Here is a 14,457-nt window from a genome sequence, read left to right as displayed (position 1 = left end):
TTTTTTAAAAAAAAATTTTTATCATTGTTTATTATAACCAACCAAATTGTATTTGTATTGCTTTAACTGCCCCCTAGCTTGATTTTTATCTTTTTTCCTTTTTTTAGGTTTTTGCAAGGCAAATTGTTAATGGCTTGTTTGCCCAAGGCCACACAGCTAGATAATCCTAGCTTGATTTTTAATCACAGATTTATTGACTTTACACAGCAGTCAGTAAGTTTATTATAAAATTCAGTTTTTTCATTTCCGAATTCTTTCCCTCCCACTTCTCCATTCCCCAGCTACTGATAAGGAAAGAAAAAAAATACTATTACAAATAGGCAGTCAAGCAAAACACATCACCCCATTAAGCATGTCAAAAAAATTTTTTTTAAATGACTCAATCTGGGGCAGCTAGTTGGCGTCGTGGATAAAGCATCGGCCCTGGAGTCAGGAGCACCTGAGTTCAAATGCGACCTCAGACACTTAATCATTACCTAGCTGGGTGACCTTGGGCAAGCCACTGAATCCCATTTGCCTTGCCAAAAAAAAAAAAAGACCTAAATGACTCAATCTGCACCCAGATTCTTTATTTGGAGACAGATAAGTTTCATCAGATGAGTCCTTTGCAATTGCGTCTGGTCTTTATCAACACGAATTTATCAATGGCTAACCTATCAAGTACCTTAAGAAAAGCCCGCAGGTGGCTACTTTCATTTTATATTATTTGAGTTTCACAATTTTTCCCCTAATCTTAGTTCCCTCCGTCCACCCCCTCCCACAGAAAGCAATCTGTCAGTCTTTACTTTGTTTCCATGGTATACATTGATCCAAATTGAGTGTGATGAGAGAGAAATCCTAACCTTAAGGAAGAAACATGAAGTGTAAGAGGTGGCTGCTTTCTAAACCTCTTGCACTTCTGTCCCGGACTAGGAGAGAGACGACGTAATTCAAAACTATAAAAAATGCCCTCGGGGAGACGGGAGGGAGGGAGCTACAGGTGGGCGCCGTTCAGGGTTTCCTGCCCCGGGCAGAGGATGCTGCTCCTCCCCCACCCGTGCGGTGCGGCGGCAGCCCGGCCTCTCAGGGTCCAATGACTCGCAGCCCCAGGCCACGTGGCGCGTAGCCCCGCTCCCCTCATTGGAAATTCACCAGACCTCAGTCTGGCTCCTCCCCCATCCCCCCCAGGGCCTCGTGGCTCCACCCCTCCCGGCCGGCTCGCTCCGGGGCGGGGCCAGTCCTTGGGGCGGGCCCAGGCAGGGGCGGGGCCAGTCCGAGGCGGGGCCAGTCCTTGGGGGCGGGGCCGGGCCAGGGCGGGGCCAGTCCTGGGGGGCGGGGCCAGTCCTGGGGGGCGGGGCCAGTCCTGGGGGGCGGGGCCAGTCCTGGGGGGGCGGGGCCAGTCCTGGGGGGGCGGGGCCAGTCCTGGGGGCGGGGCCAGTCCTGGGGGCGGGCCCAGGCCGGGGCGGGCCCAGGCCGGGGCGGGGCCTCCCGGGGCGGAGCAGCCGCGCAGTAGCCTTGCGCCCCGGCGGCTCCCACGGAATCGGCCTCTCCCCGCTTCCGGGCGATGGGGGAGTCGGGAAGGCCGGCTGCGGCCGGGCCCCAGCTGGACGAGGTAAACAGCGTCTCCGCGGCCGCCTCCCGCCCTCCCCGCCGCGGGCCGCGGAGGCGCGCTCCCGGCCTTGTCCCGGGCCGTGGCCTCGGGCTCCTGCCGCGCCTCCGCGCACCTGCCGGGGAGGAGACGCTGGGAAGGGCCCGCGCCCCCCGCGCGCCCCCGCCCCGACACTTGGCTCTGCACCCCGAGGGCCGGGGCACAAATGACCTTCCTCCCATGAGCCCTCGGGGGCCTCCCCCGCCGACCTGGGCCTGAGCAGGGATGGCCGCGGGGTCGGGGGCACCCACCGGCCCGGGCGCCCGCGGGCCGCGGGACTAGGCCTCGCCCCTCCGCACGCAGCGCCCCTGCCTCCCCTGCGCCCCTCACGTAGAGGAACGGGAGCGAACTCGGCGCCTGTGCCCGGCGCTGCCCGGGACCGGACGGGGCGACCCGAGCTTCTGGGGGCCGCCCTTGGGGGTCCAAATGCGGAGGAGCCCGGGCCTGATGGGCTTGTGGCTCTAAACGCCTGGGAGGTCTTCTCTCCTCCGACTGAATTTTTATTTATTTTCTTATCCCCCACGTGAAAAAAAGGAAAGAAAACCCTTAGAGCAATTATGTGCGGTCAAACACAAATTCTCCCACGGGCTGTGTCCCAAAATCTATTTTTTTGAGTCTGTTACTTCTGGCAGAAGATTAATATCATTAAGTCACTTATTCTCTGAAATTGTATTGATCCTTGTTCCTTGATTTTCTAAAGCTTTTCATTTTTTAGGGTTTTTTTGCAAGGCAATGGGGTTAAGTGTCTTGCCCGAGGCCACACAGCTCGGTAATTATTAAGTGTCTGAGACCCGATTTGAACTCCGGTACTCCTGACTCCAGAGCTGGTGCTCTATCCATTGTGCCACCTAGCCATCCCTAAAGTTTGTTTTTTTTTAAATATTGTATAAGTTCTGGTTTTACTCACTTCTATCAGTTCATGGAGATCTTCCTCTGTGAACCCTTTCTTCTGACTCCATTTCATTAAAATACTTATTCCTTGCAGGTGAGAAACAGGTTAGTCTAGTAGATAAAAGAGTGACCTGGAAATCAAAAAGATCTGCATTCTAGTGCTGCCTTTGGGTGATTCTGAACCAGCCTTTTCATTGTGCACTCCAAAGTCTGCAAATATTTCCTCTTTAGGAATTGCCTATACTGGTGAAAATCCATATCTTGACTAAATATGACAGATACCAGGAATAGAAAGACTAAATAAAGTCCCTGTAAATAAAAAATTTCTCATTTTAATAGATTTCTTATTTCAAGCTGCGGATGACTGATTGACAGGATTTACCACTGGAAAGGCCCTCAGAGCCTCTAAGTCAGAAACAAAAAACAGTTCAAAGTCTGCTAAAACTTAATAAATGTTGGGGTGGCTAGGCACTTGGACAAAAGATTAATAAGATATCTTTTTCTGTAAAAGCTTATAATATTTTAGTCAAGATCATAAAGGGTTATAGCCACAATACTAATTAAACTAATAAATACAGAGGAAAGATGGGAACAGAATAATGGGAAAAATCACTAGTATCTAAGTAAGGGTCAGGAAAAATTCATGAAGTATAGAGCACATAGGGTAAACCATGAAGAATGAGAAAAGGATTACAGGGAAAGAGATTTGCAAAAGACAAGAGTATGTTTTAGGCCTGTATGAAGTAATCAAAACCAAAGCAGTGGAAGAAAATAGGAAGAGTTTAAGAGTGTTGAGAGAGGGAAGTGTAGTTTGGATTCTGACTCTGAAGAGTTTTGGATTACAGGTTAAGGAATCTGGACTTTATTTGGTAGGCAATTGGGAGTCATAGAAAGTTTGTGGACAGTGGCCTTTTCTCTGCTTTCCTTTCTCCTTTCCCTTCCCTACTTTCTTCTTTCTACACATCTTTTGACCCTCTGCAAGAATTCCATCTATGTTTTTGCCTTTTGAAATTTTAGCTTTCTGTTAAGGCCCAGTTCAAATGATACTGCCACCATGTAGTTTTCCTTCTCTTCTAGCTAAAAAAATAATCTTTCCCTCTGCTGAACTGTGTTTGATGCTGTATCACTCTTCTAATAGGTTTTGAGCTCCTTGAGGGCAATCAATTAATTAAGCTTAGAATATCTTGGAGTCTAGCACTAGTCATGATTTTTTTTTTCTTTCTGGTTTATTCACATTTTTTATGTGCCTTCAGTATAATTAAGGTACTGTACTGAACTGCCAAATTTGAAATCAGAGGACCTGTATTCAAATGTTAGCCCAGTCTCTAATCACCTGTATGACTTTGAGTGTGGCACCTTATTTCTCTAGGTCTTGGGTTCCTCATCTGAAAAATGATAGCATGACCTCTGAATGTGACTTTCACCTTTAAACCTCTGTTCCTATGAATATAATTGATACTTGATTAATATTTGTTGAGTAGTGATGATTTGAAATGGTCTTTCAAAGAATTCACCTTCTGAAAAATGAGTTTTCCTTTTGTAATCTTGTCAATGTTAAGGAATTTTAGCTTCTTTTTCCATGGATTTGATTCTCATCTCTGTATCTGATTCCCAAACTGACATTTCCTAAATCTATATATTTTGGCTTAAATGTATTCACTTTGTGTCAAAATAATCTCCCCTAACCAAACACTTGAGCATGACACTATTTTTTTTTTTAGGTTTTTTCAAGGCAAATGGGGTTAAGTAGCTTGCCCAAGGCCACACAGCTAGGTAATTATTAAGTGTCTGAGACCACATTTGAACCCAGGTACTCCTGACTCCAAGGCTGGTGCTTTATCCACTGCGCCACCTAGCCGCCCCAAGCATGCCATTATTTTTAGTAGTTACCTATTTTTCTAGACTAAAGTCCTTATTCCTCAGACTCGAAATTTAAGTCTTCTGCTGTTTGGTTCATTCCTGTCTTTCTAGCCTTATTTATATTAGTCCTCTTAATACTCTAATTAAATTGAATTTTCAGTTGTTTCATGAGCGCCTTTTAAAATATTTATCTTCATACAAGGTCCAGCTCAGGTTGGTATCTATTCCTCAAGCCTTCTCCTCGGACGATTAATAGAATCACTGACCTTGAGAATTAGAGTGACCATTTGAGTTTAAATCATACCTGAAAGGAATCCCCACTATAACATACCTCTTGCAATTTAGCCTCTTTGCAATTTAGGGTTTTTTTTTTCTTTTTGGGAAGGCAAATGGGATTAAGTGGCTTGCCCAAGGCCACACAACTAGGTAATTATAAACTGTCTGAGGCCAGATTTGAACTCGGATACTCCTGACTCCGGGGCCGGTGCTCTATTCACTGGGCCACCTAGCCAGCTCCCTCTTTGCAATTTCCAACTACTTTCCAACTTCTGCTTTGTCTATTCTCTTATGTATATAATAGCTCTTCAAATATTTGAAGACATTTATCATATCTTTTCCTGTCCCCCCCCCCTTACTACCCAAGTCTCCAGACTAAACATGCTTAGTTCCATCAACAGATTCTCATAGCATGAACTCTATGACCTCCACTAGAAACCTGCCAAAAATGTCATTGAACTATTATCAACTGCTCTTGGAATCCTCATATCCAATTAGTTCTGAATTCAGTATTCAGAACTTTTCACCTAATTCACATCTCTTTTGTATCTTTTCCATAGGAATAATATGACATTTTATTAAAAGTATTTCTAAAATCTAGGTAAATGGTTCCTACTAGGTAAATGGTTGTTGTTCTACTCCTAGGTTAGTTTAGTAGTTTTGTCAAAATTGGTATGGCACGAGCTGATCTTGTTGAAATCATGTGATTGCTTCCTCCTTTCTAGATGTTCCCCAGTCATTTCTTTAAATGAATCATTCTCATATTTTATCAGGAACTGAAATCAAGCTCATTGGTTTATAGCTTGCAGATTCTATTCTCTTCCCTTTTTTGAAAATCAGGTCAATACTTGCCCTCTTCCAGTCTTGTAATATCTCTCCTATTTTCCACAATCGTGTAATTAGTATTGTGGTAGTGACACTTAGCATATCTGCTAGTTGTGAATACATCTGCTGTACAGGTCTTCATGCTTTTGCTCTCTTTGTATTTATCTGGGTATGTTTTGTACCCTTCTAACAGAATTGTTTAATTTTTGTTTGTGTATCCTTGTTCTTGTAAAATACTCTCCTTTGTCCAGTGTAAATATGTAATAAATATCTACCAAATTATTGCCTGCTCTTTATTATCATGAATTGAGACAGAGTAGCTTGCTCATAGTAAGATTGTTATTGGAAAAGTTGGTTTAGTAAATTCTGCCAAGCCCTTTGTTCAGACGTTATATTGAAAGAAAGAATTTCTTAAGTTCTTATTATATGACACACATAAGAGAATACAAATAGAAGAAAAGGAGACAGTCCCTGCCTCAAGGAGCTCACTCTTAAACTACACAAATAGAAGAGATCTTTTTCAACATGGATGAAAAAAATCTGGAAGATGCCAAGGACTCCATGGAAAGGGAAGGATTGCAAAATCATTCAAGAATCCTTAGTATAGGGGTGGCTAGGTGGCGCAGTGGATAAAGCACCGGCCCTGGAGTCAGGAGTACCTGGGTTCAAATCCAGTCTCAGACACTTATTACCCAGCTGTGTGGCCTTGGGCAAGCTACTTAACCCCATTTGCCTTGCAAAAACCTTAAAAAAAAAGAATCCTTAGTATATCCTAGGGTGACTGACTGGCTTGGAAGGGATACTATAAGGAAGTAACCCACCATCACTGAGAAAGAGAAGATTGGACCTATGGTTCATTGGTCTGGTGAGTCTGGATTCTCACTGGAGGAAAAATGATACAAATAGCATTCTACCAGTCAGGAGAGCAAGGTTTAAGTGGATTCAAAGAAACTTTATATCAGCACTCTAGTCTGGTCACCACATTAGTCAGTTGTGCCAGACCAAATCTTGAGCCCTGGGGATACAAAGAAAGGCAACAGTTTCTGCCCTGGCAGACTTGGAATCTAATGGGGAGGACAATATGCAAACAACTATGTTTGGATAAATAGGAAATAGGTGACAGAAGGAAGACCCTAAAATGAAGAGGGATAAAGAACAATAATAATGTTTTTTCTTCATTTTCGAAGAAGACCATGACATCGGGGAGGTGATGCCATCACAAGTACACGAATTGGGTTTGTGAGGGGGTGCTGTGCTTCACCAGCCTCACTTTCTCCTCCAGAGCCATCTGGGTCCAGTGGTCAAATGTAAATCAGGATGACTGGAGATGGCCCTGGATGTGAGGCAGTTGGGATTAAGTGACTTGCCCAGGGTCACACAACTAGTAAGTTGTTAAGTGTTTGAGGGTGAGATTCTAACTCCCATCCTTCTGACTCCAAAGCCAGTATTCTATACACTGTGCCATCTAACTGCCCTGGGATAAAGAAAGACTTTTTGTAGAGGGTGGGATTTTTGCTTGAATCTGAAGGAAACCAGGAAATAGAGATGAGAAGGGAGAGTGTTCTGGCTTTGAGAGACAACCATTGAAACTGCCTGAAGTCAAGAGATGGAGAGCCTTGTTTGAGGAACAGCAAAGAGCCTAATGTCCTCAAAGAGTACAGAGGATTTCAAATTTGATCCTGGTGGTAAGTAGTCACTGGAATTTTGTAAATAGAGAGATGGTATGGTTATACTTATACCAAAGGAAAAACACTTTGACAGATGAATAGAGGTTAACTGGAGTTGGGGGAGAGACTTGAAACAGACCCACCAACAAGCTATTAGTGCAAAAGCCCACAGGTGGTGGCAGTATCAGGAAAGAGATGAGAATATGAGAGATGTTATAACGAAGTTAGCATAAGATTGGATATGGGGGTTAGGGATATTGAGAGACAGGATTCCAGACATATCTAGGTTTTAAGCATGGGAGACTAGAAAGTGTGGGGAGAAAGGTAATAAGTTCAGTTTTAGCCTTAATGAATTTAAAATTTCTACAGGACATTCAATTTAAGCTATCCATTAGGCTATTAGAGATATGAAACTTGAGGTTAGAAGGACCTACCACCAATTCTCCCATTGTATTCTAGGCATCATTTTAGAAAAGAATCTGCTACATTGGAGATTGTATAGAAGATAATCAACCAAGATGATAAAGGACCATGAGTTCATGCCACATATAAGGATCAGTTGAAGGAAAAGGAAATGTTTTGCTTGGGGAGGACTGGTTGGGGAAGGAACAAGTTGGGTAGAACTAGGAACAATGGGTGGAAATTCTACAGAAGCAAATTTGGAAAAGATATAAGAAAAAAACATCCTTAAAAATTAGAGCTATGTCTGGATCCGGCTACTCGGGGGGAGCAAGTGAAATTACCTTTCACTGGAGATCATCAGGCAAGAGCCTGATAACCACCTATGTATATGTTGTAGAGAGGATTCTTTTTGGGTGTGGGTTTAATTCCTTGGCACTTGAGGTCTCTTCTACTTATAAAATTCTGTGATTATATTAGGTTATAAAATAAGTATATGATGTAGTTACTCAATTTTTGGTGTTTATAAGCTATTTGCAGAGACTGTATATAAGCATTTGAAAGTTCAGAATGTGAATTCATATTAAAGCTGATTTTCTTGGAGTTTAGCTGATGAATTTGGTACCTCCACTGGTTAACCTCTGGAATGAAATATAGTCAGTAATGAAGTGGTAATCAAATTTCTAACTCTGCCGTAGAGAGCAGAGATTTAATCATAGCTGTTTTCCAATAAAGCCTCTTTCTTATTTGGGGATGCTCTAAAAGGAAAGGACCAGCTAGGATCAGCAGGCTGCATGCAGGTGGTAGGCAGAGAACTTAGAGTGATGATGTGAGTCCCTGTTGCTAAATTAGAATTAGATATTTCAGTCCATTTTATATGTTGCTGTCCTCTCCAAGCCAAAGATAATGTGACTGGGGTAGCTAGGTGGTACAGTGGATAGAGCACTGACCCTGGAGTCAAGAGGACTCAATGCCTTGCAAAAAAAAAAAACAAACAAAGATAATGTGACCTATTAAATAACTGTTGACAAGGTTGGGGAAAATACCAATAATTTATGTTCACCTTTTTTTAATTGAAATTTTATTTTGTTTTTCCAATTGCACACAATGGTAGTTTTTTTCCAACATTCATCCATTTGCAGCTTTATATACATTTTTCTACCACCCTCCCTTCCCTTCCCCCTCCTCATGATAGCAAACAATCTGGTAAGAACTGTCACATATTAGTCATGTTGTGAAAGAGAAATTAGAACTAAAGGGAAAGAAAAAAGCCATGAGAAAGGAAAAAACAAAAAAAAGTTTTAAAACAGTGAACATAGTATGCATTCAGACTCAATGGTTTTTTCTCTAGATGTGAATTGGATTGTCCATAGCAAGTCTCTTGGGGTTATCCTTGATCTCTGAATTGCTGAGAGGAGCTCCATCCATCATTGTTGATTATCTCAGTTGTGGTTTTTTTAATACGTTTTTTTAAATTCTATTTTTTATTTAAGGCAATGGGGTTAAGTAACTTGCCCAAGATCACAAAGCTAGGTAATTATTAGGTGTCTGAGGCCGGATTTGAACTAAATCCTCCTGACTCCAAGGCTGGTGCTCTATCCACTGTGCAACCTAGCTGCTCCTTAGTTGTTAATACAATGTATACAATATACAGTGTATACAATGTTCCCTTGGTTCAGCTTACTTCACGCATCAATTCATGTAATTCCTTCCGTACTTCTCTTATAGATTTCTTATAGAACAATAATATTCCATGTTTTTGTTATTATATATTATGGTGTATTGTATATTATGATTTTTAACATTCACTTAACCAATCATTTGCTAGGGAGCTACGACTTTTCATAGTTCACATTTGAATAATACTTTGTGATTGAAAGAGTGCATTGCTGATAGCATATCTGTTATATGGATAATATCAAGAGAATTGCCACATACAGATGAGAAAACTGCAGCTTTTAAAGAATCAAGCCAGCATCTTATTGCAAGACTGTGTGCTAACTACTGGAAATGCAGAGATAAAAGAGTCTTTGCCTTCCAGGAACTTGTATATGTAAATAGAGATAAAACTATAGTACAGATTAGAGTATGATAGAGTGCCTAGGAGGTCAGAATAAGAATATTGTGGACTGGGAAGATGGGAAGGAGAAGATTAACAAAAGCTTTATTGGGTCTTGTTAATATTTAAAAATTAATGTTTTAAGAAAATTAGTCTTTCAAAAAGGCTTTCTGAGTTTTTAATCATTTGAGCAATTAGGAATCATTTAGCATCTTTTTGTGATCAATATTATGCTAAATGTTATAGTAGAAATAAAAATATCAGATGTAGTCCTTTCTCTTTGGAATTTTTTTTATTTTTTTAATAAAAAATTTTTTCAATCAAAAAACCTCCAAGGAGTTTGCAGTTTAATTGGGAAGATAGTTAGCTTACCTTGAAAAACATTAGAATGCTTAAGTGTTAAACTTTGAGATACTGAGTAAAACTGATCTGAGAAGATAGAACTCTTGTGAAGAAGTGAAATTTGACTAAGATTAAAATCTCACTGGTATTTTGCACTATCCTTTGTCTTTCCTCTTGCCCCAGGTGTTTCAACCGAAATCTTTTCTATCTTGTTCCCATTCATAATCTTCTAATTAGAGAGGTCTGATGGGAGGAGATAATGGTAATAATGAAAAGGAGATAAGTTATTAGAAGTAAGTGAGTGGAATGGTAGAATCCACTAAGACTTCTTAAATGCCTAGAATTTCAAATGTACTTCATTGTCCTTGAGAACTTAAGACTCTTTGCCTTGATGCATGCCTAGATCTCTCAAGAGTTACTAATTAGGGGTAGCTAGGTGGCAGTGGATAGAGCACCCTGGAGTAAGGAGTACCTGAGTTCAAATTCGGCCCCAGACACTTAATTACCTAGCTGTGTGGCCTTGAGCAAACCACTTAACCCCATTGCCTTGCCAAAAAAAAAAGAGTTACTAATTAACAACAGAACCTGATAATATCTTGTGGCACCCTGTCAGATCATTTTCTAAAAAGTATTGTTAAGGGAATGTTTTTAAATGAGTATTCAAAATTTTGAAATAATTATGTGAGTACAAGGTTCTCTGCCCTTCTACTTCGTCCTAAAATATCCAGCACTTTCCATTCTCTATGAAATCTTTTGTGAATTCTCTCCCAGTTAGTATGAGCTTCTGGCAAACAAAGGTTATTTCCCCCTTTCTTTTTATGTTTATGATACTTTGTTCAGTGTTTGGCACATAAGTACTTAATAAATGCTTTTTTATTCAAATATCAATAAATATTTCAGACTACATTCAATCTACTCTTTGCTGAAGGTGGCAAGTGAGTAATATATTTTAGGAGATCTTGCTAATTGTTCACTATGAAATTAATTCATCTGCCAGTCAAATATTTTTGAATTCCTACTCTATGCTTTAGTACTGTGCTCAGTCCTGAAGTAACTTATTCATCCCTGGTTTCCTAACTATGGACTAAGAGAGAAATCAAAGGCAGTATTTTTTAAAACACAGTATTTGTATTTTTTTTCCTTTAAAGAGATTACCATTGGATACTGCTGAAAATGGGTTGAAGCCAAGTGAAGAACCACTCCTCAGAAAGAGTTCTCGCCGATTTGTCATTTTTCCAATTCAGTATCCTGACATCTGGAAGATGTATAAGCAGGCCCAGGCATCCTTCTGGACTGCTGAAGAGGTGAGTGCTCGTGTCTTTCTACATGAGAGATTAGGAAAGTTCAGAGTTCTCTACAATACTTCTTCACTTTACACTGAATAGACAGTTGCTGGCACAGTGCTTCAAACCACCCTAACTCAGTACAGTATTATCAAATGCTTTGTGTTCCAGTGCTCAACTACTAAAAAAAAAATATTCTTGTTGCAAATATTCTACCTTGTGTCAGAGTTTCCCCTACTATGTGTCACAGAACAACTTTGATTCTTTTCTTAAATTTTATTTATTTAAAGCAGTGGGGTTAAGTGACTTGCCTAAGGTCACACAGCTAGGCAATTATATTACGTGTCTGAGGCTGGATTTGAACTCCTGACTCCAGGGCCAGTGTGCTATCCACTATACTATTTAACTGCCTCTTTACATGCTTTTAAAAAACTGAGTTCAAGGGGCTGCTAGGTGGTATAGTGGATAAAGCACCAGCCCTGGAATCAGGAGGACCTGGGTTCAAATCCGGTCTCAGACACTTAATAATTACCTAGCTGTGTGGCCTTGGGCAAGCCACTTAACCCCGTTTGCTTTGCAAAAACCTAAAAAAAAAAACTGAGTTCAATGGAAAGATCCCTTATATAGCTTATTTGATTTCTCTAAATACTTCCTTTTTTTCTTCCTCATCAGGATAATTTTTGTTGTATATCAACAGAATTTTGTTGTTGAGAATCTCCTATCCAGGAGTGTGCTGGAGACTCTCGAACTGGATCTAAAGAGCTGATTGTTAAATTTATAACCTGAAAATTAGCAAATGTTACAATTTGGGCTTGATTGTTTCATTGACTGTCTAAACTTAAGAAAATGATGGAAAAAATATTAATAGTGCTTACCAGGAATTCCTATACTAGATGCTGATGAGGAGACATAGATCAATGTCCCTGTCATTCAGTAGTGTCTCCAGGTTGTACTGGAAGCCCTTATTCAGAATCTTAAAACTTTCCATTGATACCAATACAATGTTTGGGCTTTCTCTTATCTTTTACTTCTACTTTAGGACCAATCCCAGCCTCCTTTGCTTATCATGCAGATCTTTGATACCTCCTTGTATGTAAGATTTCATTGATAATCTCATTTGCCAATATTGCTTATATCCATCTCTCCCGTTTGTATCATAACTTTCTATATATGGGACTTCCCTCCATTTCTTACTAGGAGGATTTCAGTTGTTTTCTACTTAGCTTCTCGTCATTCTCTTGGCTTTCTAAACCATTCTCCACATAGCTGCACATTGAGCATCCTAATTCCTAAAGCAGAAATATGACCAATATAGTTTCTGTTTGGCATTAAAAACCCTTTGTAATTTAGCTCCAGCCTGTCTTCCCACATTGATTCCACATCATCCTCCCCACCTCACTCCTACATAGAACATAGTCTGTAGTTAAATTTGCCCTTCTCCTGTCTTTCTTGTTTTTACAATGTTATTCCCCTTGCCTAAAATTCTCTCCTTCTCTATCTCCTCTTTTGGAATTGCTTCAAGTATCACCTTCAACACACTTTTCCAGATTCTTCCAGTTAGAACTTCTCCAGCTCCCAGGTCCCTTCCTACAGAAATTACTTTAGGTTTATTCAAGTATATTATTTATCTATGTGAATATTGTTTCTCCTCCCCACCCCCTTATTCTCCAGTAGAAGAAGGAACTTTCTGGTTTTAGTCTTGTGTCTCAGGGCTTTGTATACAATTCTTGACAGGTTACTTAAAGAATTGCATATGCTGCTGTCTTTCCATTGACTTTTGGGTCACCTGTAACTTTCATTGCTCTGAAGTTGTGGCATTCTAAGTTATGGCAACACTGGGAGAATGTAGGCCATTACAGCAGAAAATATTTCATATTTTAAAAGTACCGTTTAATTTCCCAAATGTGATCTAGCCTAATCTGCTACTCCAGTTCTATGACCAACTCTTTGTGTCTGCTCAGTGCCTGTCCAAAATATATGAATTAATGGACTAGCTTAGTGGGCTTTCCATCCAAATTCAGACAATATGCATTCTTCACCCATTTGGTTTATCCTATTTGGGTTGCTAGGCCAGTATTTTCTGAGTGACTATAGCTCTCATTGGAGAGGGCCCTTAGTACAATGTCATTGCAAATGGGAATTAACTGGAGACTCGCTATTTATAGGGAACCCTAAACAAGACATCCTCTTTGACACTGATGAGCACTTTCAGAGTAAAAGCTCTTTATTTAATGCCTAGTTTGAAAATTACATTGAAAGAATCACTAAAATTAATCTGTGGTTACATCATGAAGGAATTTTTTTATGATCTTATTTACATGAGACCTTTTTTTGAGCAGAGTTTTTAAAGTTACATTTGGATTCTAATCAAATACTAATTGGTAATCATCAAATAGTGTACAGAAAATTTTGTATTCTTTATACATTCTAGATGTGGTTATTATAATGAACATATAGTTTGCTTAGAGATTTTATCCATGAAAAGTGGCCTGTTTATTCTCATATTTTAATCAAGTATACCTTTCATGAGCATGTATATCAAATGAAATAATATTTAATATAGTATTTGCACATGGTAGGTGCTTAATAAATGTGTATTCCTTTCTCTTCCCCCCATATAACTACTTCGTCAGTGAATAAAACCATCCCTACTTCCACACCCAAAAGAATATAAGATCCTATGATGTCTTGCATGTAATCTATGTTATGTGTGATAAACAATTGTTGATTTGGAGGTCCTTGATTTTTTCTTTTTTTCTTTATTAATTTTTTGAAATATATTGAAAATTGATCTGAATTTCTTTAAAATTGTACATCTCTAACACAAATATCCTGTATATGGATCTAGTCAGGTCTAGCCACTTTTGTTAGCTTTATTTTTTGAATGACACCAAGTATTCACATATTAGTTAAAATGTCATAGTTAAAATGTCATTATTAATAATGAAAAAAATCACATGCAAAGCTATTCTGTTTCATAGCTCTTTGTTGTCTTCCATTTTCATCTACAAATGTCCATAGTATGATTTAATGTAGTTGAGTCTCATGGAAAAAAATCCTTGCTCTGTTTTTTAGGCACAAACCTGCAAAAAAAAAACTACTGATTTTTATTATTTTGCTCTAAGCATTCCTGCTTATTGAAGGGACCAGAAATGGACAGAGCTAACCCTATGACTCTAAAAATCTCTCTCACAAGCCATTTTGGAATTACAGTTATAGCATTTTTGG

General features: G+C 39.9%; 1 protein-coding gene across 2 annotated transcripts in view; it reads left to right on the top strand.

Annotated features, from left to right (window-relative positions):
- The first annotated feature begins 1,465 nt into the window (after positions 1-1,465).
- Positions 1,466-14,457, top strand: part of RRM2B (ribonucleotide reductase regulatory TP53 inducible subunit M2B) — a 29,555-nt gene continuing 16,563 nt past the window's right edge. The window contains exons 1-2 of one of the 2 annotated variants that reach the window (XM_074200768.1): positions 1,466-1,591; positions 11,095-11,250. In XM_074200768.1, coding sequence (XP_074056869.1) covers positions 1,544-1,591; positions 11,095-11,250 — 204 coding nt within the window. In that variant the 5' untranslated portion in view covers positions 1,466-1,543. Of the gene's footprint in view, positions 1,592-6,634; positions 7,165-11,094; positions 11,251-14,457 lie in introns of those variants that run through there. The other variant, XM_074200769.1, reaches the window with a different exon arrangement.

The sequence above is a fragment of the Macrotis lagotis genome, chromosome X, assembly GCF_037893015.1.
Source record: "Macrotis lagotis isolate mMagLag1 chromosome X, bilby.v1.9.chrom.fasta, whole genome shotgun sequence".
Lineage (NCBI taxonomy): Eukaryota > Metazoa > Chordata > Mammalia > Peramelemorphia > Peramelidae > Macrotis > Macrotis lagotis.
Note: the sequence above shows the minus strand (reverse complement) of the source record. Positions and strands in the feature narration are given on the sequence as shown.